The sequence below is a fragment of the Hydractinia symbiolongicarpus genome, chromosome 8, assembly GCF_029227915.1.
Source record: "Hydractinia symbiolongicarpus strain clone_291-10 chromosome 8, HSymV2.1, whole genome shotgun sequence".
In the NCBI taxonomy this organism is placed as follows: Eukaryota; Metazoa; Cnidaria; class Hydrozoa; order Anthoathecata; family Hydractiniidae; genus Hydractinia; species Hydractinia symbiolongicarpus.
Genome location: NC_079882.1, coordinates 29,544,076 through 29,571,632, shown reverse-complemented (window position 1 = coordinate 29,571,632; position 27,557 = coordinate 29,544,076). Strand labels below are relative to the sequence as shown.

Below are 27,557 nucleotides of genomic sequence, written 5' to 3'. Positions count from 1 at the left end.
TTATATATATATATATATATATATATATATATTACCACGTTTCAAGTTTCTTCTCGATATTTGTCCGAGATGTTCCAGACCGATGTAAAAAAGCGACTAATGTGAAAAGTTGTTGACAAGATTACAGCATAATTTGTAGCTAAGAGGGGTATTACCGTAAAGAAAATGGCTGTTGAATACTACATCAAAACCCTGGTATCGTAGAGATTGTCTCTCCTTTTAATCGTATTTATTTTACAAGCATTTTACAGTAACAATATAAAATTCTAACCTATTTTACGAAATTACAAATATATGATGAGGAAAAATAAAAAATATTTATATGTAATAAAATGCAAACAATGACATTCGTGATGTAATAAAATACAAAAATAACAATTTACAAAATTATACTTAGTAGAAAAAGAGTTTTTAAGAATATTGAATAAAATGAAAAAAGGTTGATACTAGCAAAACAAATTTCCACAAAATAAAGTCCAGACACACCGTACATATTGAAAGTTGTCACAAATTAGTAGGACTAAATACATTCTGTGGAATATGGTAAGTCAGTTAAGTAGAACAGTACTTGCCGTGTCGTTGTTTTTTTTTTTTTGCTTGCACGCTGAAAAACATCGTGTTGATTTTGCAACAGTAAAGATTAACAAAAGATTTTAGCAACTATAAACAACAGATCGACTTCTTTATTTTCACGAGCTTCAAAAGTTTGCTCGGACATTCCATGTCACCAAAAATATGATTTTTCAGGCATAATAGTTTTATCATTTCGACAATTGTTAGAAAAAAAGAAACAAAAAGGAATAAAAAAATAAGCCATTGAATTTATAAATAGTCATTGTTATTTTTGTCATCGGCTGATTTCACCACGACAAGTGCTTCATCTTCTGCGGATGCACCTCATAAATCCCTCATCTGTACAAAACAATTTCTATGAACTCTATCGTTCGTAGTATTATATTTCCGTTTATTACGCTACTTTTTTAAAATATGCTTTCTTAAAGAAGTTCGAGTTTGTTGCAGCTGATCCAGTAATTTGCGAGACGCACCACTCTGTCGTACGTACGTAGACTAAATGACAAGAAAATATTAATTTAGATGAAAGAACGCGAACACAGTTTCTTTTTTTGTTGTTTAAAGTTTATAACACAACTCGAGTGCATTTAAAGTCTTATATAACGTACCTGGCGTCCCCAGTGAGGGTCAGGTGCAGCATTAAAACTTACCTACGATTGAAAACAAAGCATAAAAGAATGCAGAAACAAAAAGTTAAAAATAAAAGCTTATAAACATATTGAAGTACATTTTTATCACCTGCATGCAAGGGCGTCCACACTCCTGTAGGATACTAAAAAAAACACGAGTGTAAAGTTTTATTGCATAGAAAAGTTATACGAATTTTTTACTGTCGAAAAGGTGAAGACAATATTTACCCTGATGTTGAGAATAGCTGCAATAAACATATTTACTTCCACTTCATTTTCTGAACAAAAATATCTAAAAGTATCAAGACAATGTTAGTTTACGTGAAAACTAAGTCACAAAGTATTTTTATCTTAAATAGAAACCTGCATCACTTGGACATTCTCGAACAATCTATATTATAATACCCGTATACGTCCGTCCGTCCGTCCGTCTGTCTGTCACGCAAAATGGTAACTTAGCTGCGATGCGATATATAAAGGACGGGCGACCCCGTGGATTTTTCCACGGTTAACGAGTAGTCTCTTTAATAATAGCCGTATTCCGTCTGTCTGTCTGTGTGTCCGCGAAAGCCGTGTCCCGTAACGGAAACACGAAATGCGATATATAAAGGACGGGCAACCCCGTGGATTTTTCCACGGGTTAACGGCTAGTCTATATTATAATACCCGTATGTGTCTGTCTGTCTTTCTTTCTGTCACGCAATATGGTAGCCGAGGTAGCGAGATGCGGGCGGACCCCGTGAATTTATCCACGGCCCCATTTTGAATATTTCTCTCGAAACGTTTACTTTGGTTCTCAGCCCGTATTTTTCTCCTTATTTCGAACGTTTTCTCCTATTGTTTTTCAACATTGCAAAATAAAGCAACGTTCGATTTTTTAACATTCGAACAGTTTTAATTTAAACAGGAATAAAAACATTATTGGATTCAAAAGCTGTACACGAACAATTTAGGATAAAGAATTCTTTGCATAATCAAAAAATACTATTTTCTTTCCATACCAGCCAGTTTTGTTACACAAAGACCAGAAGACAAAAACTTTTTGCGCAGCTATTTTGTTTATTCATCATCGATTTTGTACAAAGTAAATTTGCACTCAAATTTCACTTATCCAAAATTGTTTCCGAAGAAATGCATGTGATTTTTTTTCATCTAGGAAGGATTTAAATAGGAAGTGATTAAATATTTTACATTTGGTTCATTTTAAATTTGACAATTTCATCCAATTTTACCCACCAAATTTCAAATGTCCACTTAATAAGAAATACAAAACGGGATACTCATAAGACATTGAAACAGAAATTTTTCTTTGCATTTGTTATTGTCATCGTTTAAACTTCAAACATCTAAATACAAGCTTTTCTTATAAGAATATTCTCTCGAAGAAATTTGTTTGTATCTTATCAAAAAAGGCCCCACAGGTTACATTTTAAGAATTTTTCCCTCACAAAAAGTAGTTGTCTGTCGGTTGAATTAGGCTGCTGAAACAACAGCAACTTAGGGGTGATTTTTGTGCTGAGAATATATCAGGATTATTTTAGTTCAAAAGGTAAAAATATTCATGTTGAAACACTATTCTTATAAAACAAAAGGTGTATACCTTGAAACCCCTTCACTATTTTTGAGTACAAAACCAAATCTAAAAAGAAGAAAAAGCAAGCATATAAACAGAATAGATAAAGAAAAAGATAAGGCAAAATAAGGCTAAAAAAATCATTGAAAAAAAATCATTGAAAAAAATCATTGAAAAAAACTTCTTGACAATGGTGTGTAAAAATCTTAATCCACACTTCAGTTGTTTTTATTTATCTTATACTTGTAAATATAGCGATGCATATGACGAATACATACTTGCTTTTATCAGGTGGTCTTTTCTTTGGATCAACACCGATATATAGAATAATTTCATGTATGGCAATGTTGTCTTCCTCCTTGCTCGAGCCCTACACATGCAAGAAAGGTGTACATAAAATGTCTATCTGTTACTTACAAACGGAAAACAGAAATAATCCCCTTTTCCAAATGTTTATGAAATTTAAATTCGCACCAACATTATTATTCAATTTGAAATTGTTTTTCACATTTAGACACAATAACAGTGACTTTGTATTCCAGCTGACTCTGTTAGATTTGAGCTGGACTCTATGTTCAGACCTTACAGAAGTTACTAGCAATGTGAATCAATTTGGCATCTGACAGTCATAAGAAATTTAATTAGAAGCTCTTAAAAAGTTCGATCAACTTAACGTACAAAATTGTACAAGAAAGTTCACCAGGGAGTCTGATGTTTTGGCTCATGTCGTTTGAGATAAAACTGAGATATTAAACAACAAATGTGGTCTCACCTTTTTGCTATACACTCTTATGTTGCCGGTTTTCACCTCAACGAAATAATTTTTCTTCCAACGATCTTTAGAATAATGAAGATAACCCATGATTCCAAGACTTGACGATTGCTAAAAAAAATTAATATGAAAAATAAAATAGAGATTTCAAAAACAAATAAACAAATACATATTGTTTTCCTTACAACAACATATTAGCAGCGTTGATAAAAAAATTTAAAACTTCTGAGTCATATGACAATTTAACATGCGCAAGCATGTTTTGTGTTAGGAATTTAAAAATTTGCCAAACAAAGTGCAACAATCAATCCAACAGTCATTCATTAACATAAAATCCTTTTTGAAGTCATGCAGCTAAACTCATTACAACGGCTTTCTATTAAGCAGGGAGAAAGAACGTACAAACGGAGCCAATTTTTCAGCTACGTAATTTTCTTTTACAACCAACAAGCCTTCGGAACCAATATTCATAGCCAGTGGAAGAACTGGTTCTTTAGAATGAACTGGGCGCTCTAAAATAAAAAAAATATACGTCATTATCAAATACCGGTGAAGAGCAACTTAGGAGTAGGTTCTAATAGACCTAATTTCTACATACTTAAGTTCTTGGCAAATATGGGAAGTAGGAACCTACCATAATTTCCATCTATACTGACTTCAAACAATGCCCAATTCCCATCAACCGATAAATTGTGTTTTTCTACACAGTACAAGCATACGTCACTAGGCATCGTGGTGTTTGTCATCTAAAAAGGTAAACAAGAAATTTCAACGAAAGTTTAAACACAAAAAAGAATTGCTTGAAGAAAGTAACACAACTCCTGTGTTAAAATCTCTTTTTTAAAGAATAAATAATGGAAATAATTAATACATGGAATAGCAAAATTTATTAATGGTGGAGAATACATAAATCTAGGTCTTCGTTTATAGTATATCTGACCTTCATTTGATCTTCGTAATTCTTGACATGTACTGTAATTTGCATACTGTCTATCACAGGTGATGGTACATTCTAAACGAAAGTATCCCACGCATTTTTTAGCTACCTTTAAACACATCAATATTGATAAATCTTATATATTCGCTGGAATCGTTCCATTATGAACAAGTCAAGTGTTAAATCAAGATAAAAACCTTACTTGATGGGATGACTTTTCGTTATCTATCTGTGCTTGCTTCCTTAATACATCCAGCATCGCCTGAAACAAAATTTATCACCTATTATCTAAGTCACAAACGAAGAGGAAGTAGCAGGGCAGTCGAGGGGAATGGAATGGACATAATCTTAATGACTTAGCAGAGAGAAAAAATTAATTTGCCGCCTGGTTGTATGTTTAATTTTATCTTTGATAAAAATTTTAAAAATATAGTGGAAAAATATGATGCGTATTTATTTTTGGGATAACTAAAGGAAAATTCTAATCATAATACCTTACTCGCTGTTATTTCACTAGGCGTAACCTAAATGTAAAAATGCATTTCGTTGATACAAATACATAGTCTAACTGAAAGATTTTCAAATTTAGCACTATAGAAACTTTCTAAGATATCCTAGTGCAAAAAAAAATAGTTATGCAAATAATGTAAACAAGACAAACATATCTTACGTCGAATAACCACTCGTAGAAAGTTAACAAATCAGATAGCACGGCATATTCTCTGTTCAACCATGCTCTATCTGTTGTATTACCCTGAAAAGAGGAATAGAATAAAAATCATCAAAATGATGATGTTGCTCCACTTTGTGCTCTCGAGAAGAGAATTTAGGTAAATGAAACCAGCTTAAACTGAAAGTAAAATATAACAGGTTGAAATGCAGATTAGTTGAAAACATCAAAGGAAACAAGAACAATCCAAACTAAAATCTCTCAATGTATGTGTAAATGTAATACCTAAAAGTCAGAAAAAAACAACGGAAATGCAAATATTAAAAACTTACACATGACAATAAGATAGGACCAAAAATGACAATGACATTTTGTAGAGTCATTTTGTTGGAGTCAGACACCTCGATGACCCTAGAACAAAATCCGTATAGATGTAAATAATATGTTAACAAGAATTGTTTTAAAAAAAATTTAAGGAATTTGGCGAGATTAAAAAAAGCTATAAAACAGATTTCTTTATACGCGTACCAAGCTGAAAAATGTTTGAAAATTAGGCAGAAGTAAAACATAACCCAAGCCTAAAATATAGGAGCTTAAGTACTAATATCCAGAAAGAAAGCTTCCGGAATTGAAGGGACGGTATTCCAAAAAGAAACCATTTGTTAGTAAATATTTGATAATCTTTTTGAAAATGTTTCAAAAATATAAACATGATTGGAACTACATAACGATGTATTGGAAATTAAAACCTGACACCACAAGACAAAGAGCATAAAATATTATTCTGGTTAACCCTGGACTTTCTTTAGGTTTGTCAGTTCATAATCAACCGCACAATGCTTGGTAAATTTACAATATCGCGAGTCCTGACACATTACATTCCCGACATCTCTATTTCATCTTCATCATTACTAAAGCAGGTTGGGTGTTTCCAATATGTTGCATGTGTAAAGGTGAAATTACAGCTTGTATTATTACAAATGCTTAAAAAACTTATACAATCACTGCTAACTAATGGCAGAATGAATTTGACTTGAGGTTAGAATTGCTGGTAATGCGTTTTGCAAATGCATTTCTTACAGTGTAAAATAAACATAAAAAAATAACAAACTGGTGTAGATGTTTGATCACACATCTCAATGTTTCATAGTTGACGTTAGACAGCGAGCCTAGTAAATGTTTATATGTTTGCATCTTGGCGTAATGAGATTCTTCATCTTGTACTTCATCTACAAAGCAAGCAGCAAATATATATAGAATACATAGCCAGAGAACAACATTAACAAAAATTTAAATAACTATCAAGTGTGTAGTTTTTACTCTCTTTAAACCTTTAACTGATTCTTACAGAAGCTGGCGTGATAAGGACATCAAGAGGTCTTTCACGTAACCTCTTTTAGACAGGCAAGGGGCATCAAGAGAACACCTCATGAGGTTTTCCACAAAGCCATGTTTGTAATACCATGGGTGTGATGGAAGACCTTTCTTGGAAATTCTCGGGTGTAATGGGAGGCCTCATATGGTTTTCTACAAAACCTATAAGATATTCTACAACATTTTTTTTGCAAAACACCTCTTAAGGTATTTAAGACTTTTTAGGTACTGCGCTTAGGTACCGCAATTATATAAACTCTTTGAAACTTTTAGTGATGACTATCTTCACATAAGATTAACAAAAATATGTTTTTTTGGAAAGTAACAGTAATACTAAATCAACTACACCTCTATGCATCTTTATATTGTGAAGGTTAGAGAAAAACAAGCAATATTTCTTACATGAGTTTTGGATGAAATCCTCGTAAAGCAAGCTGGTAAGTAAAGGTTGAGGAAGTTCACGAAGATATTGCTTTAACAAGCCAGCGACGGCGTGTACATCTGGATAATCTTCAAAGGTTAATCGAACTTTTGGTGCATCTACAAAAACATACAGTAATAACTGTTAAAAAACCAATAATGTTACTGCCGTCATTTCCTACCAGAATAACATGTTAAACTGGTCGTTAACATCACTACTCAAGCATCTTCAGAATAAAATATTTTTTTTTCTGCGAGGGTAAAAACAGACCAAACTGAATAAAAACCATCACAGACCACGAATACGATTCTTCTGATTGGTTCAGAATTAATCCTGTCTGCTCAGTAGAAATAGACATTAATTTTTTTTAAAAATTTTTTACTGTTGAACAAACAGATTGGGTAAATAACAGCATCTCAGAATTCCTGAAGGAGTAAGAGGAGACATTTTTTTAATGACATGATTTGTTTTTGATCAGAGCATCAAAATTTCTAAGCTTTAAATTAAATATAAACTATAGACAATGTAAGCATCGGTGTCGGTCTCCAGTTGACAGATCTGCAATGTTTTTCACTGACTCAAGAAGACTACCAATAGATAATTAAAATGACCTGTCATGTGCCGCAACAAACTGATTGAAATTTTAAATAAAATTTACACCGAAATCCAATAAATGTGATGTGCTATGCGATAAAGCTGTAATCTATGATCTGATTATACAGAAATTGATACATGCATTACTTTTACTACAACAAACGTAAAACATCCTTTAAGGATACATGACTTTTTTATTACAGCTTCGTTGACTACCTGTGAGAATGATTATCTATAGCGGTTCACCGTTTTCACAGAAATTTTTAAGTTATACCAAAATTTGTAACAAAAGGGAAAGGGGGTATTTTCACCAACCTTGGTTAAATAACACAATCAACTTTTTGATGACCACTTGACTTCCACTTAAGCGATAGATACCTTCCATTAACAGAGCTAGCATGAAATAAATAAATAAAATAGCATCACATATATAATCTTTTACAATATCTTTCATCTCTTAAATTGAAGGTGTAAAAGACAAATATCAAGTTGTTGGGTTTTGGTAGACAAAAAAATTAACATTACAAAAATATATTAAACATACCCAACAAGAGCATATATACATAAAAAACTTACCATGTCTTTCAATAAATCCCACACAATTTTCAACCAGATAGGGAATTTTCTTATCATTACATTCTTGACATTCAATTGGTACTCCGAAGACCTATTTAAAGAAAAACAAAGAGAATATTAATGAGAGACCATTCTTATATGCATATTTACATTTTTCCAAACAGGATGGAAAAATCCACCAGGCACTCTCACAAAAGTAGGTGTCACAGTGAAACTAAGAAAACTCTCAACTGTATAAATGCAATTTAACTATGATACTGCAAGCATATTGTAAGACAAATTATTCTTCTACTTAATTAAAAAGAACTTCGAACCTGTTTATTGCGAATAGCATGGTACCAGGATTCTGCGTCTTCAACAGTGTGTGATTTTAAATAAAAAACTCTAAAGAAGGTAAGTGATATATCGTTTACGTTAACAATCACTAGTAAGATCAAAATACACAAGGTAAGTATCATTCAAACCTTTCTGAAATTTTTAAAGAAAAAGTACTGTTATCTTCTCTTCCATATTCAATTTCTTTCAATTGTGTTAGGTCGAGGAGTTCCAAATCATCAGCTCTAGTCTATTAAACGTAATTCACAGATGGTAACTAGAATACTCACTGGTACACTAAATAATATTGTTTTAAACCTTGTACGCGAAACTACAGCAAGTAATAATTCTCTGCTAAAAAACTTTTATATACAGTCAGTATTTTATTTTGTATAAAGATACTTAAAGAACTGCTCAAGAGATACTTAAAAAACTGCTCAATCCCGGTCGATTTTGAATTTTCTGATTGATTTAAATATAAAAATAATGTTAGAGTTGGAGGTATACCAGTAGATTGTTCTAGTACGATGTTACTTACCCCTTTCTTGTATTCGAATTTCCGACCTTGTAGTGTGAAAAATTTCTCTTTCCACTAAAAATAGTTAAAAAGTAAAATTTAAATTCCTAAGAGCATATTTTATTAGCAACAAATCCTCGCATTTTTTCAACAGATCTGATAAAACTAAAACTTTCTCCCTAAATAGAAGAAAAAAAGTATTGTATACACTAGTCGTCAAGTCATTGAAAACCCACGACATTATTATTTCGTGAATCCTTATCACTTATGATTTGGCAACCATTTTGAATAGAATATGATCAGCAAGAAGTTAACCAACATTTTCTTATTTTCATTTGTACTTAATCATTTCTTATGTGCTAAGAATATTTACAGAAAATATCCTCTTCAGTTCCTATTAGTACTGTTACAAGATTGTCATCTTTTTGAAGAGATTTGAAGACTTTTGATGAGAATTTCAGCCTATTTTGAGAAATTGACAGCATTTTTGTAAAAAAAAATGCGGACATTTTTGAGAAAATTATCAATTTTTTCAAAGAAATTAAGAATATTTGATTTCCAAGATTATGAGTAAAAAATAAATTTTTGCTGTACCCATGTAACATTTCTCAATATTTTACAATACAACTTACACTTTCGTTTTTATTCACCCGTATTAGCAATAGTCCAGTCTTTTCGTAATTGGGAGAAGGTACATTAGGTAATTTAGGTAGAGCTTCAAGCTGTAAGAAAAATATACAATACAACTTACACTTTCGTTTTTATTCATCCGTATTAGCAATAGTCCAGTCTTTTCGTAATTGGGAGAAGGTACATTAGGTAATTTAGGTAGAGCTTCAAGCTGTAAGAAAAATATTAAGTTATACTTACAAAAAATCACTTTTAATTTACAGCAATGATAATTCAAGCTATTTTGAAAAATCTCTAAAGCTCTTCCTGATCCAATTAGTATTGAAACTATTTATACATTACGTGATAAGAAAGAAGACATTCCTAACCTCTTTTCCAAGCTCTTCCGCACTAATAATTTCGAATTTCTCTGAGTCTGACTTGGCTCTTTCGTCTTTAGCTAAAAAATAGTAGGAATATGTAAAATCTCAAATTTTTTTAAATTTGTGTGAAATGTAAAGAAATATGTTGGTGTCAAAGTTTTACCAAAAATATATACACACATCTTTTTTGTATACAGTAACTTAAACACAAATAATAACAAGTAAATATAATACAAAAGAACATACTTAAATAAAAATAAAAAAAAATAACATACTTAGATGTCCGTGATATTGGGAAAGCAATACCTAAAAAAAAGTCAACGTAATAAATTTAAAATAAATCTGGCCAATGACCAGTTGAAAATTTTCTTTAACACTTTTAAAACTGTAAGTGTATGACTTATCAACATTGTGTCAACCCTTTCTTATTTTCAGTTGGATGAATTATTTAAAATTTATTTGGCATTCTCATTCATGCAAATACATTTTTACTTTTTTTGAACAGAATATATAAAAAACATTAAAATTACCATTTGCAGGTCCATTCCAGCATCTTTTGCAAGTTCGTAAGCTAAAGTAGGAAACAAAACCTAAGTTCCCAGTTTGCTTGCCTTCTTTCCTAATTCGTTAAAAAACTTTAGAGCTGTGAAACTGAATTCTTAACTATACTTTGCAATGCGAACACGGCTGCGATACGAAAAAGGAATCCACAAAAATGCTTTTGCAATCAAATTACTTTTTGGAAATAATAATATCAAATTCTACATGAGAATTAGGAAAGTTACAAGTCTATCGTATAAAACACATTTATGCCACGTATTTGCTCCTAGTTGGAACTTATCACAAGTTGGAACTTATCACAAGTTGGAACTTATCACAAGTTGGAACTTATCACAAGTTGGAACTTATCACAAGTTGGAACTTATCACAAGTTGGAACTTATCACAAGTTAGAACTTATCACAAGTTGGAACTTATCACAAGCCCTAAATTTCCATTAGAAAATGACCAATTTAAGCATCAAAATTTATTTTTTTTATTTTCACTTCGATCATAAAAAGAGTGAAACAGGTTTTTTGGACGAGACATGATTGTGAAATTTTAAATTGTGTCCTTGTATTTCTGGCCAACAACAATTAAGAGTTCTGCAAATATAGGGATTTTAGATTAATAAACAAACAGATTCAAAGTATTCTTAACATTTGTATCCATTACTGAATTTTTTGCAGTAATTCAACATTATATATCACATACATTAACGAAGATGGAAGCTTTATAGTCAAATAATTATATAGTATTATGTCAATTCACAATTTTCAAAAAATGTTAAAACCACTGTCATGTGTCTAATTTATTATACCATGTAAGAATAAACACATTGGCAAAAAGTAAAATTTCAACACAGGAAGTTTTATCACACAGTTCAGTTCACAATGTTTTTAATTCAGAGTTAAAGAAAATTTACTTTTGTTTACTTCTTTATGTAGACTGACAAAATCTTTACACAGGCTTTAAAGGACTAATCTTAACATTCATGTCAAGTAAAGTTGGCAGAATATTGGTTGGCTTTACTACTATGTGATACGACATAGTTATAAATAGTAATAATAGCACTTACGCGTTCTTTCATCTTCTTCATCCTCTGGTATGTAATATACCTATCAAGGAAGTGATTAAAATGAAACAATGAATGGGTTTGTTTGATGAAAAAAATAAAGAAAATTTTAAAGATATAACTTTGTCATAATGCACATTTTGCTTTCCTGATCAGAGAAAATTGTAAAAATTATGACAATTTTTAGTTTTGGGCAACTTTTATTAAATTTAAACAGGAAGTGAAAACAAAATTAACTTTGACGTACATCTGCTCCAGATACAATAAGTCGGAGAGTCTCCAAAACATTATCAGTTACAACGTTTTTTCGAAGAGCCTAAGAAGAAAAACAATTTCTCTCTGTTAAATTGGCTGAAAATAAGAATTAAAAAAGAAAAAAATATATAAATTTAGCTGAAAACATTTATTAAGCATTACCATTCCAAGATCTTCCGGGCGACCATACAATTCTGACCACTGAAAATATCGTCTGTTTTTATATTTCCCAGTGATAAAATTATGGCGCGTTTCTCTGCAAAAAAGGACATCATAAAAATTTATGAAAAGAAATAATCTTGCCTCATTTGCTTGTTTAAACCTTTTTACAAATTCAACTAATTCTTTTTAAAAATTAGGATTTAGAATTGCACTGACAAATAAAACTACTGACTCCCAACATGAAATCTACTCTAACTAATTAATACTCAATTTTTCATGTTTTTAACACATAAAGTCATCTACCTGTCATCATCAGGCTGTATTTTGTCATCGCAGGGCATTTTCCATGCCCACAGAGTATTTGAATTTGAATTTCCAACTGTCTGAAATAACTGTAAAAAAAAATCATAGCATCAACATCAAAGCTTGCTTATGTGAAAAACAACATGACCTCGTGTGAAAGAAATTAGAATGTTGTTCATGATATTTTGATTATTTTAAAATAAATTTGTTTTTGGACATATAGGATAACTGAGTATTTTATATTCATATGATCAAAATAACAAAACAAAAGCATTTATATGCCTCATATACCTCGCATATATCAACACAAGCCCTGATGAACTATTTACAAAAAAGTTTAGAAGTCACACTGTTTCTAATACTTACTTAACACACAATTTAACACATCCAACATAAGGCACAAAAAGCTAAAAAAAAGTTTCCTAGTGAATATTCAACTATTAGTCTGCTGTTTCTTCTTTGCAATATGACTGAAATACATTAAAACTTCATTAAAATCATCATCATTCTCAACTAAATGTCTGTTTGAGGTATATTGCTACTGTTGCCTAGCCTGCTTCATCTGAACTTTATTTATCTCTCAAACTGGTGTTACACATCAACCTAACCATTTTTATATCATTCCTTTCTAAATAGTGAAGATCTTCCCCATTTCTCACTACCAAGCAACACTTTGTTAACAGGTGTGATACAACATAACTTTCTAATGGACTCTACTACACAAGGTAAGTGAATCTTTAGTCTGACAAAAAGTTAAGTTACACCATTTCTGCAAACTCCACATTCCAATTACAACATCACACAAAAATTCAATGCTACTAAATTTCACTTTGGACTTTTCTGCATGTACTCACCACCCATCCTCTCTCCTTTCCAAATCAAAAAATCTCAAGAACTGAACAAAATTTCTTAAGAAAAAAAAAAGATTTGGAACAACTTTTTAATCTTTTTTATATAAACTCACTTGTTTTTTGAGAGGTAAACCTTGGTATACAATATCTTATACACTAAACATGGCTGCATTGCAAACATTAAATGAAAGTACATAACAAATCTTCCTTCTGCAGCCAAATTTAGTTTTTTTTTAGTGAAGCCATTAAAGTCAAGCAGAGTGTAATCAGAAATTTTCACTTGTTTAAAGGCATTAGTGGTTATGTAACATTTGTCACTATTACCACCTAACCGTAAAATTCACGTAAAAACAACCCCCTTCCTCTTTACCATTCAAGAATTCATAAAATTACGTAAGCTAAAAATTTGTTAGGGCTCAGAAAAATCTGATAAAACCATATTTTATATGTAAGAAATCATAAAACGTAAAAAAGTCATAAAAAAACAAGGAAGTATCGCTTCGCTTGCATGCAAGCTTTACAAAAATCCATTGATTAATTCTTTTTGAGTTTGATTTTTTTTTAAATATGTCAATCTTTAATTTTATTCTTAATGAAAAATATATGAAATTTTTATTAGACAAACCAACCTTTTTGCTATAAAAAATTACAGAAGCTTAAAATAGTAAATCATGTTACCTTAATAAGTGAAGGTGTCCAAACCTTCTCATCCATTAATATGGACTGGGTCCTAGAAACTGATGTACCCAGGGACCGGTGACACCCTAAAGCAACAAGAAGATGAATTTATTCCAGGCTTGGAATTAAAATATAAAGTCAGTTCGCTAAAAATTGTTGAGTGTAGAGAAGAAAAGCTCTTTGCAGATCTAGTTTGGAAGTGTAGGCCAATTGGCATTCATTCGCAAATAGTGATTTGTGATCTGCTGATTCGAACAATGTATTTAATTACATTAAAACTCAAGTTATTGTTGCAAAGAATCACCGTGGCATTGTTAATTTCTTGTTTATGACATCAACTATGTAAGTCTATTAGTAATTTAAAAAAAACATACCAATGCAATGTGCACAAACAACAACTAATAAATTCACAGAAGCATATATAGGATCTAAAAAAAAAATTAGGCTAACATTGCATGTTTACAGTTTAATGTAGAAATTCATTGACTCATATTAATAAAAGGGATGTTTAACTTCCATTGTTGAGTTCTAGCCTTTATGAGACCGCAAGTAGTACTCAAACTTCATAACCAAGATACACACAATTTACCGTATTGAAATTACAATTTATTTTCAGAAATCACTAAGCTACCAAAATGCTACTCTACAATGCTCCATCAAAACCAGCAGTATAAAAAGAAGAAGAGCTTGTGTACATTATTAATCAACCTCTATGTTTTTTAGAATTGAATATTTATTTTGCCTAACAATGTCCTTAAACATAACTTGTCATAATTTGAGATCTGCAAAATGATATTGCACTGTACTAACAGACAAACAGTGAAAAGGGCTATTTTACACTTGAAAGCCACAACTTTAAACAAAAAACGTATTTAAAATATTTACCTCTATCGCCACAATCAGCACACTTTCGATTGGATTCATTCGCTTGTATCAGTTTTAAAAACTAAAACATTGAGTTCTTACATTGTTTTGTTTATCATTTGAAAAATAATTAAAGTAAAATGGTAAAAAATATAAGTAAGCCATTCTATTTTTGTTAATAAACTATACAGGACACTAAATTTTAATAGGACATATATTTCTGCTATGTAAGATTGATAAATACATAAACATGCTACATTTTTTAAAAGAAATAATGGACTAAACGTTTTCAATCTTTGTTATCTATAATATTCTTGGCTACACCAATCATTTATCACTGAAGCTGATAATGATGTGTCACATAAAAACCACTTTATTGCAAAAATCATACCTCGCTATTTCCTAACCCAATCTGTATTGATCTTTCAATGGCATCTTTCCAACTGTTGTGAGATTTTAAATTTTCAGCCTCAAATCTAAAGGACATAAAATTCCAGGATTTCTTCACACTATCAAGAAGTTAATCTTAAAATATTTGAACTAAAATGTTTGACAAAGTTACAACTATCCATGCACACTGTGCATATGACATCCAGCTACATGTCAAAATGAATTTGAATGATCTTGAGATCACTGTAAACAAGATGCAGAAGCTGCATAAACTATCTTGCATTTAAAAGGGTCAACTACAATACATTAACAATAGTAACACACAATTCTGCTGTTTAATTTACGTTTGGGAAAACCAAAGTGGTGTATGCTACTTGGCATGTGACCACAAACGATGCTAGGTTTTAAAGCCTATTAAATGACTCTGGTGAGTTGCTAAAGAACATTTTGGACACAACAAAAACTTAGTAAACTTATTTTGTTTTTTTTGACAATTAACATTAACATTAAACAACAACAATTTGGGCTAGTCTGCGCAAATTGTTGCTTCTGTTTCCTGCACAACAAAAGCTTCATTCCTTTATTATTTTGCACACTTTGATAAGGTTGCAACTGCAATTTGGAACATTGATAGTTAGTTATAACTTGGAAACCAATACTATTATCTCAGGCGAGATAGTTATTATTGAAAACAAATTTATTTGTGTAAACAGTAAAAGAACTCATTCTTTCATCAAAACCTTGTTCTTCTGCAACAACAAAAAACTTCGTTATTAGTTTAAACCTTGTTCTTTTACTTTTTTAAAAAACAAATGCAATTTAACAAACTTTTTCATTTTTTTTGTTCAATTTTGTTTTTAGTTCAAGTTATCCAATAATGGAAATTCTATTCAATTAAATGCAACATGCAATAAGCAGGCTAATTGATGTTGAAAAATGTAAATTTAAAATTGTTCAAGCAACCCAAGCTAGTGTTTTTATACTCACACAAAGGTCTTCTCCTTGTTTGTATGCAACAGAAGTCTTTTTCTATCAATGTCTTCCTTCAGCGAGACAAGTGACATCTCCAAGCAGTTAATAGGAAGATCTTCTTTAAAATCCTGGAAAAAAAAGAGATTTAACTTATTGAAAGATTTCTGTTACTTTATTATACTTATTATGCCAGCGAAAATAAAAACATTTTAAGACCTACACTGATATGACTTTATACATAACACAAAAAATGAAGAAAGACTAACCTCGAAGTTGTAATAGTAACATAAACGGTCATCCTTTATAGCAACATATCTAAATTTACAAAATCATTATTTTGAGTCACTCACATGGATCAAAGAATTTAAGTTCTATTTAAACTAAAATTATCTTTAAATATTTGTGGTAACTTTGTCGTAGAGTGTTCGCTTTCAGTGCAGAAGGTTGTGGGTTCAAATCCACGCCACGTCATGGCATAGGTTAAATAACTGTGAATTAACACTTTCTGCTTGGCATTTACCATAAGAATAGCATTTGCATCTCAGAGTAAAAGCTATTTCAGTGTTTGTACAGATTTTGTAGCACAAATGGGATCTTTAAATGCACTAGGACCACCTCACAGGACCCTCTTGAAAATAGTTCTAATAGAAACTAAAGAGGCTATCCTGGGTAAATAATCAATAAACGAAGCTCCGAATGAACTTTTTCTATCTGTTCTTGCATGCTGTTTATATGATGCCACAATTTTTAAACTTTTACATTATGTTAGTAGATCATATAACTGTTTACGTTTAATAATAGATCCTGACTGTCAACACCAGCACTCTGCAATGCTATATTCTCACATTACCTTAAATGGTTACTTATTGTCATTATTTAAAAACATTAATAAATAAATTCATAATTAAAAAAGTTGTGAAAATAAACCGACATGGCATTTAAAAACGATAATCCAAGATACACATAATGTTGTCACAAAACAACGTAATCTCCATCATTTTTGTGAGATTATTGTCACCAAAAACTAACCTTTCTTTAAAATCATGAAGCACATTATGACCTTGCTTTGACAACCAACCCTAGGTAAAAAAAGGTAAAAGGCATAGCTGGTAATTGTTGATAATACTTTCATTTTATACAAAAGGAGAGCTGAAATGCTGCTTAGTGTTATATATATATAAGTTACAGTGAGTTTGTTCACTAACAAGTTAAACTATGTTGACACACAAATATAACATTAACATAACCCTCTAATTTTTTTTTACCTCCTTGTTAGGATCAGCCATTCGTCCACCAATTGTGCATGCTTCATTCTAAAAGTATCTTAAAATTGTTACTTAAAATTGTTATATCTGTCTTATAGTGTTGTAGTCAAACAAAAGTGGGACTGAGTAGTGAACGTGTTAGCTTGAATATTTAGCTTTTCAATATCTTAAATTGCAAGCAGGTTTTAATTAAATACAAATTTGTTGCATAACTGTTGTTGATATCTCCTGTGTTAGTTTATTGTGTAAACTGTTGACAGTGGGTTAAACAACACTGACCTGAAAAATCATGGTTGTAATTTTATTGGTTATTTTGTTATGTTAGACCACGTACGACTGTAAAAATATATTTGTAACCCAACAATGTAAACTTTGCAGAAATATCATTAATAAAGCAACACAAACTAATAATAATATATATGAATATTACTAACAAAAGGACTGGATGTAAAAAATGCACAAAATTATAATGAAAAACATTTCAGAAGTAAAAGGCTTTTGTAATAAAAATTTATCTCAACTTGCATTTTCTAACATTTCCTTTTCATTGTTGCATGTTAATTTTCATATACAAGGTATATTAACTACATTTTTCTTACCGGGTCCCTATTCAGAATTCCTTCCATTAGGATAGAAACCCATATAGTCAACTCATCTAAAAAGAAAAATTTGGATTAAAAGATAATTGCTCGTAAACCAGATATGCGAAGTTCAAGAATATTTTGCAAAATTTCTGAGTCATGGACATTTTGCAAGAATTCTTTTTTCTGTCTGACTATTTGGCAAACATGCTCGAAAATGTTCTGTTCAAATGTTTAACAACCTTTATTACAAATTAACCAAATAGCTTTACATGGCTTCACAATTTTGTAATCTCAGTTAAAAAGAGTCATAAAATCATAATAACAACAGATCTTTTCGAAGTTGTTAGATTTAGATTTGCAGGTGTCAAAGTCTTTTTTAATACTTTTAAATCTTTTGGGCATGTAACTGAAAACATGGCAAGATTAGACAATTTAAAAGTGGGTATAGACATTTTTTGCAAGCAACTGAGTTGCTTAGGCTTGAGATGTGGGCCAAAGCTTGATAAGCACCTGCTAACGGCTTAAAGAATCCTTTTTTCTAACAATAAATAGCTATAAAACACAAAGTGTATAGCTGAAATCTCATGAAATTTGAACATCATGCTCAGTAAGTTTTTAGCAACTTTGATGCTGAAACCAAAATTGGAGCCGCTTTATAAAAACTGTGTTGGTATTTTCTCTTAACTCAGATAGTAACAGTAAAACTAAAAATCCTGAATACAGTGACTGACAATAAACAACTTTTAAATGTGTATGGCCTATACTGTGTTCCTACATCAATAAAAGAACTACGACCGATCTCCATCCTTCCTATTTTATCCAAAGTATTTGAACGTCTTATCCTTACACAAATGATAATCTTTATCGATGAGACACTTTATATTTCGAAACGATGTCCAGTTACCGAAAAGGACACTCCTCAACTACTTTGTTGATGAAACTTAGAACGGATATCAAAGAAGCAATGAGTAAAAATGAAATCAACTGTTCAATATGAAACTACAACGAAGAAACTTAACCAAATCGGTTTTTCCAAAGAGTTTGTTGAACTAATTTTGAGTTAATTGTGTGGCAGAAAACAAATTGTGCGAATTAATAATAAGACCTCTGAATTATGTAATGTCACATCTGGTGTGCCGCAAGGGTCAATATTAGGCCCTGTTATTTTCAATTTATACATCACTGACCTGGAAATGAATTTGACAATGAGTATGTTACAGTATGCTGACGACACCACTCTGTTTACGTCCACAAAATTAAATAATATTGGGAAGGCAAAGGAACAAATAAACAAAAATATAAGTCAACTTCAAAGATGGTCTACAAATAACAATCTTGTTCTGAACAAGGAAAAAACAAAGTTAATGGTGTTTTCAACATCACAAATGTCAAAACAACACAATATCAACAACCTTGATTGTACTGATATCAAACTGGATGACTTCTTTGTCTTTATTGGGTGTTAAATTAGATGAACACCTAAGTTGGAATGATCATGTACAGAGTGTAGTATCATGTTGTCCTGGCATCTTATCTATATTACGTAAACTAAAACGCATGGCACCATTTAAGTTACGAAAACAATTAGCTGAAATGCTAGTCTTATCAAAATTAGACTTTAACGACACTGTTTATATTCCATTAACAGCTATTCAAATTCGAAAGGTGCATAAAGTGATGATATGTGCAGCGAGCTTTGTATGGAATAAGTACTGCCATACTGAACATATAACACGTTTAGATTGGTTACCTATTAAACAAAGACAAGAATGGCATTTGATGATCACAGCCTTTAAAAGTGTTCATCAGAATAATTGGCCAAAGCATTTGAAAAATGAAATTGTTGTTCAAAAAACTCTTCGAAATGCTGACGAAATTCGATTAAAGACATCACTTTGCAAAAACACTTTCGAAGATGTAACAACTACGTTTTTCAATCGACTTCCTAAAGAAATTCGCTCGATTAAAAAGCTAATAACATTTAAAAGAGAGACAAAATTATTTTTACTGAAAAAAATTTAAGTAAATATTTGTGGATCATTCTGTTGTTAACAATATACTATGCCAAATATCATACAGTATAGTGTTAACAGCTGTTGTCTGTCTGTCAACCTAAACCAGACGATGTTAAACCACGCATAAAATCTTTAAGTTTAAAATGACAAGTACAATATATTTTTGTTTACTTTGTTGCAACATGCAAATTTCCATGAAGGTCTAACAATTAGTTTATTACATTACCCGTATGTTACATGAAGTAAATTTACTATGATTAAAGGTGCGATTATGGTGCCGCTTTCGATTAGAAACCCTGATTTTTAAATTAAATCGCAGACAGATATGGCTCCAATCGTCACAATGCTAAAAAAATAACAAAAAGTAAATACCTGACTTCCCTGATGGTTCTAAAAAGGTAAACCTTCGATTTGGCGTCAATAAATGAAATGTCGGTTTCTTAGCCTGAAAAGAAGAGTTATGTCAAATTTACATTGAGTCTTACTTTATTTTTTACAGTGGTACAGTTTTTAAGTCTTTAGCATCTTAACAAGTTGTGGAAGATATTGTAAGGTCAATGAACCTTGATCCTTTAATCTGGTGTTTTTGTTGTTAATTTAGTTTCACAAATGATCAACCATTTGTGATGTTAACCAGTGATACAGTAAACTGAAATGGCACTATTTTTAATTATTCTTTTGTTCAAAAATCTTGTTACTAAATGAAAAATACCATCGCATTTTTTATGATTTTAAACCTTGATTAAGATATATTGAAATTGTTTTTTGAATAAAACAAGCAAAATAATAGTAGTGTCACCACTGACTTTGTCGTAATTTTTTTTTAACATAGAGCATCCAAGGCCTTTTTATTTGTAATAGGTAAAAAATAACACGTAACACACGAATGTTAAATTTGTTAAATGTAAAACTTACACTAGTTTCCACCTGAACATCAATCATACGACTAACTGGAATGATTTGTTTTGGTTCGCTTCCTTTGTCCTAAAATATTGATTTTTTTGGATTTTTTAAATATCTAATGAAATTGGTATTACTATCAAATGGGAATTAAACTCTTTTTTTAAATGTCATCTTGAAAAGAAATATGTGAATCTACCTTCTTAGATCAACTATTCATTAAAAGATAATATGCAATAATATATAGCGATGAAGGTCTTAGCATGCTGATGTCATCAAACAATAGACATAGTCCCACAATCCAAGGCAAGCATTTAAAATTTAAAAAAGCACAATGTACAGAAAAACCAGACAGAAGAGTAAGAATAAAATCAATTATAAAGCAGTATTTAAAACAATCACAATGAATGCAGGAATGCATCACATTTTTAGTGTAATATAACTTCACATATGGAATATAATTTAGGAAATAAATCTCCAGCTTGCAAAGTTTCTAAATATTTTGCGAGGTAGCTAACCAGCTATTTACCAGTTAGCATCTTTCAAATTACTTTAGGAAGTTACCTGTTGATAAGCGGTTATTATAGTGAATAAGAATATAATTTACTTAAGTGAATAAAAAGTTATACAGAGTTTTTATTTTCCTTATAAATAGAGCTAGCCTGCCTCATGGTTCACTCGCCTGTGTTTGCCACTTTAATTTTGTTAAGGGGAATTGATGTTGTTGTGGGTAACGCACAGTAGTTTATAAAGAAAGATGTGAAAAACCCTTCGTGGAAAAAACAGCTGGGTCATTTTTTTGCTTAGCACTTATATTATGTGTAAAAATTCACTTGATAATTTTTGTATTAATTATCACTAACCCTAATTTTTCAGAAAAATATTGGGTTTACTTCATCCTGTACAAGATAATTTTTTTTCTACAAAAACACAGTGTTTGTAAGACTATTATAAGATGGCGAAAATTTAAAAAAACATTATCATGATATTCTCTGTAGGACTACTTGTTTCACCTTTAAATAACAAACAATGTTAAATTAAGTGTACATAGACAACCCATTACAATATGTTCTGCTTCAGCTTGTTGAAAACACGTTTGCTGTTTATTCAATTGGAAAAGGTAAATAGTCAATTAATGTGATTTTATAATATCTTTGTGTTGCTGGAGAAATTACACTGTTGTAAATTATTAATAGAGAAATTAGGGATATTTTCCTAAAAAATAATTTTGAAAATTTTTGCATCAAAATAATTACTTTGTCTTTTTTTATCAATATCATTTAGATATATGCTCATCACAGTAAAATAGTTTCATTTATAGTTCACAAAAGTGAAAAGATACTCAATTTTTTTTAACTAAGTAACAAGAATGCAAAATTTAATTAAAAATAGTTAAACAATGATAATTCTAGTTAGTTGTGATAAATACAACAACAACAAAAATAGCTGCCTCAGTGCAATGTATTTAACAAAGTGGCATATTTCAGTTTGAACATTTTCTTAAATTTTGTGAACTTTTTTGTGAACAAATCAATAAAAATGGATTTTAAGGATGGCACACTCATAAATTTTAAAAAACTTAAAAACCAAACTTTATCTTGTAAAAATAACGAAACTGTTAGATAGTTCCGTTTTACATGTAAACAAAGACATTAATAATACACAAATTGGTATGGTCTGTAAGGTAAAAAGGCTATTTCTGTATGTATACAATACCTTGAAATACTTTAATTGGCTCCCATCAAACTCAATCCAACGCTTACGTACTGATTTATCACCCTTTTGACTAAAAAATTAGTTTTAGAATAATATCAAAACTTAATTTATAGACAAAAAAATATCACATATTTTACCATAACAACTCACCCTCCTCTTTTGCTTAAATATCCACACTTTCCTGGCTGCAACTAAATTTTAAAAACTTCATTGATTATATTTTGAATTTAGTAATGCAAAATGACATTACAAAAACATTTTAGTTGCAAAATCATTTGATGTTAATAAAGTATCATGCTTGGCTTGCACAAAGTCAATACTTTAAAAAATCGCCTTAAGTACAGGTTTTAACTTGGAAATACTAAGAGGGCAGGGATGAAAGATGGCCACACCTGTTCAAGGATGACTCTTGCGTGATTAGCGGACAACATTAAAATGGAATGTTCAGAATTTTAAAACATTGATACCTAAAGTGTTTTTTTAAAACTGAAATACCATAAATGATAAAATTAGTCCCAGAGAGCTTGTTTAACAAATTTGACCACTGACTAGCCAATCAATTCATTAAAGCTGGGTGCCTAATTAATGTGAGGCCAACAGTTAATGTTTGAAAATATGAAATGAATGTGAACCTGTCTATGTTTAAACAAGTATTTATACATTTAAATATTTATAATTTATATATTTATAATTTATACATTTATACATTTACATATTTATAATTTATACATTTATACATCTCTACATTTATATATTTATACATTTATATATCTTTACATTTATATATCTTTATATTTATATATTTATACATTTACATATTTATACATTTATATATTTATACATTTATATATTTATACATTTATATATTTATACATTTAAATAATTTATGCATTTATATATCTTTACATTTATATATTTATACATTTACATATTTATACATTTATATATTATACATTTATATATTTATACATTTATATATTTATACATTCATAAATTTAAATATAGGTAATATTATTGGTAGCATAAAGTCAAGTAATTTATAGTAACTTGCATTCTTTGCAATTTTTGTGGATTTACATTACTATGTACAATTCTGTTTCCATGGTTAATCAAAATAAAGAGCAATCAAAGAAAACCTTGAAATATTAATTACATTTAAATTACATAGGATGAAAATTAATATTGAAAAGATAACTTATTAAAAAACCCACAAAACCAACACATTTTTTTATTATCATTACTGTAATAGTGTGTATCAAACTAGTTGTTGGTCTGTAAAAAGATCCACAGTAGTTTGCCCATCACTACTCACAGCTGCCATCTTTTTTGACTCTCACAGCAAAAAAGTCTGATATTACGATGTAATGAAAAAGCAGTTGTAAAATATATATAATAGCACATAGTGTTAAAATAATTGAAAATCAAAATTCTTACGAATCTACTTTTTCTGTTATTGCCTTTTTCCACCTAAAATTTAAAAACATATTTCATCTGTCTTACTGAACACTTTTATTAAGGGAAAAATATTTTCTTTAAAACAATACAGAAAAAAGAACTGCAAAGGTAGTATTTGAGGACCCAATTGGTTACCATGCACATGCTGTTTTATAACAAGAATTGCATTAAACTTTAGAGAGGTTATATTCTAAAAAGCAATCACCAAAACATTTAAATTCCTTAACACAGCAGTTGCTCAGCGATCCTACTTCGAATGCTATCATCATTAGGTTCAAATAATATTCATCCATATTATGTTGTATTGATAAAAAGGTAAACATGTTCTTGCACCAGTGAAGTCAATTGTAGATGGGCGTAAAGCTCTGTTTATATCTAGGGTTTTTTTTTTATAACATTTCTTTATAAAATCTTTTCAAGTTAATCTTTCTAATAGTGAGTTTGCTATACATATGATTTAATTCATAAGCGATTGTATCTAAAACATGTATTATACATTAGTAAACTAAAAATATTGTGAATTATGAACTGTTGCAATTGCCATTTTGCAACTGGTGGTTTAAAACTTCTGTGGATCAAAAGTAGACCTTTTTATTGGGTTTTAAGTTATTTGAGCAATACATTTCATTTGATATAAAGAACAGTAATTGCCAACCTCTGAGCTTTGTGATTTCATGAATTCAATAAAATCATCTTTATTTCTAAAAAAGAAGAAAAAAATTCTCCACCCCTCAATTATTTTTTATGCAATATGTTTCAATAACCTTCAGAATACTCAATTTAAAACAGATCATTGTGGAGTGACAAATAATTCTGATACAAAAAATACAGAACAAAAAAAAAAATTCACCAACCCTAACAAATTTGAATGCAAGTGTAAAACTTACACTTAAGTGTTAAAAACATTTTTGATGCATGGTTTTGACAAACATGTTTTGAAAAAACATTTTGTACCAACCGACTATCTCAAATTCTTTATCATAACTCAAGTTTATTACTTCTAAAGGGTGGCCTTACTTCACTTATAATAAACATAAATCTGAACTCACTAAAAAAACACCACACACTACAATAAAGATCTTTACTGACTAACAACAACGAACCAAGGTTAAGATCGGTTCTTATTGCATGGGCTATGAATTATATTTCTTGAATTGAAATTCTTGATAGTCTTTCTTCGCTAGGGATTATACTTTTACAGCATGACAACTTACTCTCGCATGGACAATGTCAGTATCTTGTCATTACTTTCATCCTGGAAGCAGAAAACAATTGAACAATTGAAACAATTGAACAAGATAACAAAACAAATTGACAAATTTCAACAAGTGTTTGAATATCCATAAAAATAATTGAAGTCAAATTTTCATTGCTTAACTGCCAAGAACTACAAAACAAATCATTTCTGATAAGTATAAACAATACCTACCGGTAACTCATCAGATGCGTCGTCATCAGAATTTTCATTACCACCACCTTAATAAAAAGTTACATTTAAAAATTAAAATATATAATTACAGGTAAACTGTCTTGGTAAATAAAATGGCCAAAAATAGAAAAAGCTCCCTGTAGATTATACCACAACTTTCTGAACACTAGATTCCTTAAGCTTCCTGATTTTAACCTTTTATTTAGGCTTTACTTTAGAAATATATTTTGCCCCGGATTTTTGAACAGATTCTTTTAGTTTCGCTCTCTTATTCCAAGCTAATTCAAAAAAAGATTTTTTTTGGAAAATAACTACTACTTTACTTACTTTTTTACTATCAAGAGGATACATTTGTTTTTATTTATTTTACATAGGGGTGTGCATCAAATCCGTGCAAGTCCAATTATGGGAAAAAAATTAAATAAAAAAATAGTTACAAAATGTATGCTTTTTTGTTCAGCCTCTCTTTTTGTTATGAAACACTACTTTTTAAACTTTATTTCCAATTTCTTAAGATTAAAAAATAATGGCACAGTTGTGCACAAAAATAAAGGAACTTTTATAAACGTTGTTACATACTAATAATTCTGCTTTTATTTGATTTTGTTGTTTTAAAGCACTGTAACACATTTTAAGGGCTTTGCAAGTCCTTTATAGTAAATTTTTTTTAAAATAAATTTGCAACAAAAGGTTTGAAATACCTTACATAAATGTGATAAAATTGAAAAAATATTGTTTCTAGCAACAAACCCACCATGAGTGACTGCACAATCAGTTATTATTCGAAGTCTATATTTGAGCATTTCAATAGAAAAGAAAAAATTGTGACAAAAAAACTTAACTTTACCAACAGTAACAAAACTATATTGAAGAAGAACTACTTTGTTCATCACTAACATACTGCCTGGCAGTGAGCGGGATTCAATCCGTGGTCCCCAGAACTGGGAGCCGCAGATGAACCCACTACACTACGTGAGGCAATATGTTAGTGATAAACTCAGATAGTTTATCCGGATGGTGTGTATACATAGGTGAATATTTATCTAAGCACATCCGTTATTAATTTTCAACAGAGAATGCTAATAAAGCTCTGCGTAAGAGAGTTACAGTATAGTTGCTAAAACCAGAGCTAAAAGTGTTATCCTTTTTTTATTTTATTTTTTATTTAGAATTTATTGCTTCCAAAAATCAAAAAGGGATGTTTTTCACTTTCACAATCTAAAAAGTTTATGTTTATTGCGCAAAAAACAACAACATGAAAATGTTTTTTATACCGTAACAAACCGTATCTACTTGACTTGTCAATGGTATTTGGTCTGTAGTATTTGGTAATTGGTTTGTGTTTGGCTGTTCAATCTGATCCGTGATTGTTTTTGGTTGTTTAACCTCTTCAGGAGTTGGCTTTAGTTGTTCAGCCTGTACCACTCTTTTTGTTACTTCAGTTGTTGTTTCTCTGGATCGTGGAGTGGGCCTTTTAACTGATACACGTGGAGGTCTCACTGGTTTAATAGGTTTGTTATCAGTCATGCTATCCACTTTATCTGGCGTTTTGGGACTGATTGTTGTCCTAGTTTCAGGTTCTTTACCCACAACTTCATTGTCTAGCACAACACTTTCCACTGGATTTTTAACATTTGTTTCATCGTCAACCAAGTCTGTGCGTGGGGGGATTGGAGGAAAGTCAAATTCTGGCATTTTAAACTTTGTTGGTAGGGTGTGGGCTCTCCTGGGAGGTTTAACAGGTCTATGACTTGGACTCACAGTACCTGAACGGGTAGGATAAGCTTGATTATTACTTGATTGAGAAGCTTTTGGTGGCAACGGTGGGGGGTCGTTTTCTGAATCATCTTTATTGTCAATGTCTTGATGCTCAGATTTATCATCGTTTGGTATATTTCGCAGCTTTTCCAGTTCCATAAGGATTCTTTTACGATGACCTATTTTTTCAATGCCTATAGCTTGCAAAGTTGCATCATCTATAGAGCATACACTTTTAATGCCATTATATAAAAAGTTCTCAATATATTCCTCTAGTTTGAGAATTTTCAAAAACTCTTCAATTGACTGTGCCATTTAGACATGCAAAACTGCAGAACAAGCTTCATTACACGCTGTTAAGATTAATTTTTTCTTTTTCTAAAAAAAATATTGTGTTTTATAA

General features: G+C 30.5%; 1 protein-coding gene across 3 annotated transcripts; it reads right to left on the bottom strand.

The window, feature by feature from the left end:
• Positions 1-198: 198 nt before the first annotated feature.
• On the bottom strand, positions 199-27,557 carry LOC130654141 (arf-GAP with Rho-GAP domain, ANK repeat and PH domain-containing protein 1-like). 3 transcript variants are annotated; one of them, XM_057456677.1, is made up of 47 exons: positions 26,671-27,557; positions 25,397-25,443; positions 25,182-25,222; positions 24,623-24,668; positions 23,947-23,979; positions 22,663-22,703; positions 22,513-22,582; positions 20,812-20,880; positions 20,269-20,341; positions 17,897-17,952; positions 17,298-17,345; positions 17,062-17,111; positions 16,299-16,347; positions 16,048-16,160; positions 15,062-15,146; positions 14,692-14,752; positions 14,181-14,234; positions 13,807-13,892; positions 12,278-12,366; positions 11,975-12,068; positions 11,805-11,873; positions 11,561-11,600; positions 10,474-10,514; positions 10,219-10,249; positions 9,950-10,020; positions 9,703-9,792; positions 8,973-9,026; positions 8,584-8,684; positions 8,434-8,503; positions 8,120-8,210; positions 7,859-7,936; positions 6,931-7,068; positions 6,266-6,383; positions 5,487-5,565; positions 5,155-5,238; positions 4,979-5,008; positions 4,687-4,746; positions 4,488-4,559; positions 4,182-4,293; positions 3,950-4,059; positions 3,548-3,658; positions 3,054-3,145; positions 2,803-2,841; positions 1,431-1,494; positions 1,301-1,345; positions 1,182-1,223; positions 199-1,068 (listed from the first exon to the last, which is right to left on the bottom strand). In XM_057456677.1, exons 1-47 carry the CDS (start codon positions 27,467-27,469, stop codon positions 973-975), a joined length of 4,032 nt encoding a protein of 1,343 aa, XP_057312660.1. In that variant the 5' UTR covers positions 27,470-27,557; the 3' UTR covers positions 199-972. The 3 variants fall into 3 exon arrangements, with proteins under 3 accessions (XP_057312660.1, XP_057312661.1, XP_057312662.1); XM_057456678.1 differs by lacking the exon at positions 9,703-9,792 and adding an exon at positions 9,584-9,673; XM_057456679.1 differs by having other exon boundaries at positions 961-1,068; positions 1,312-1,345.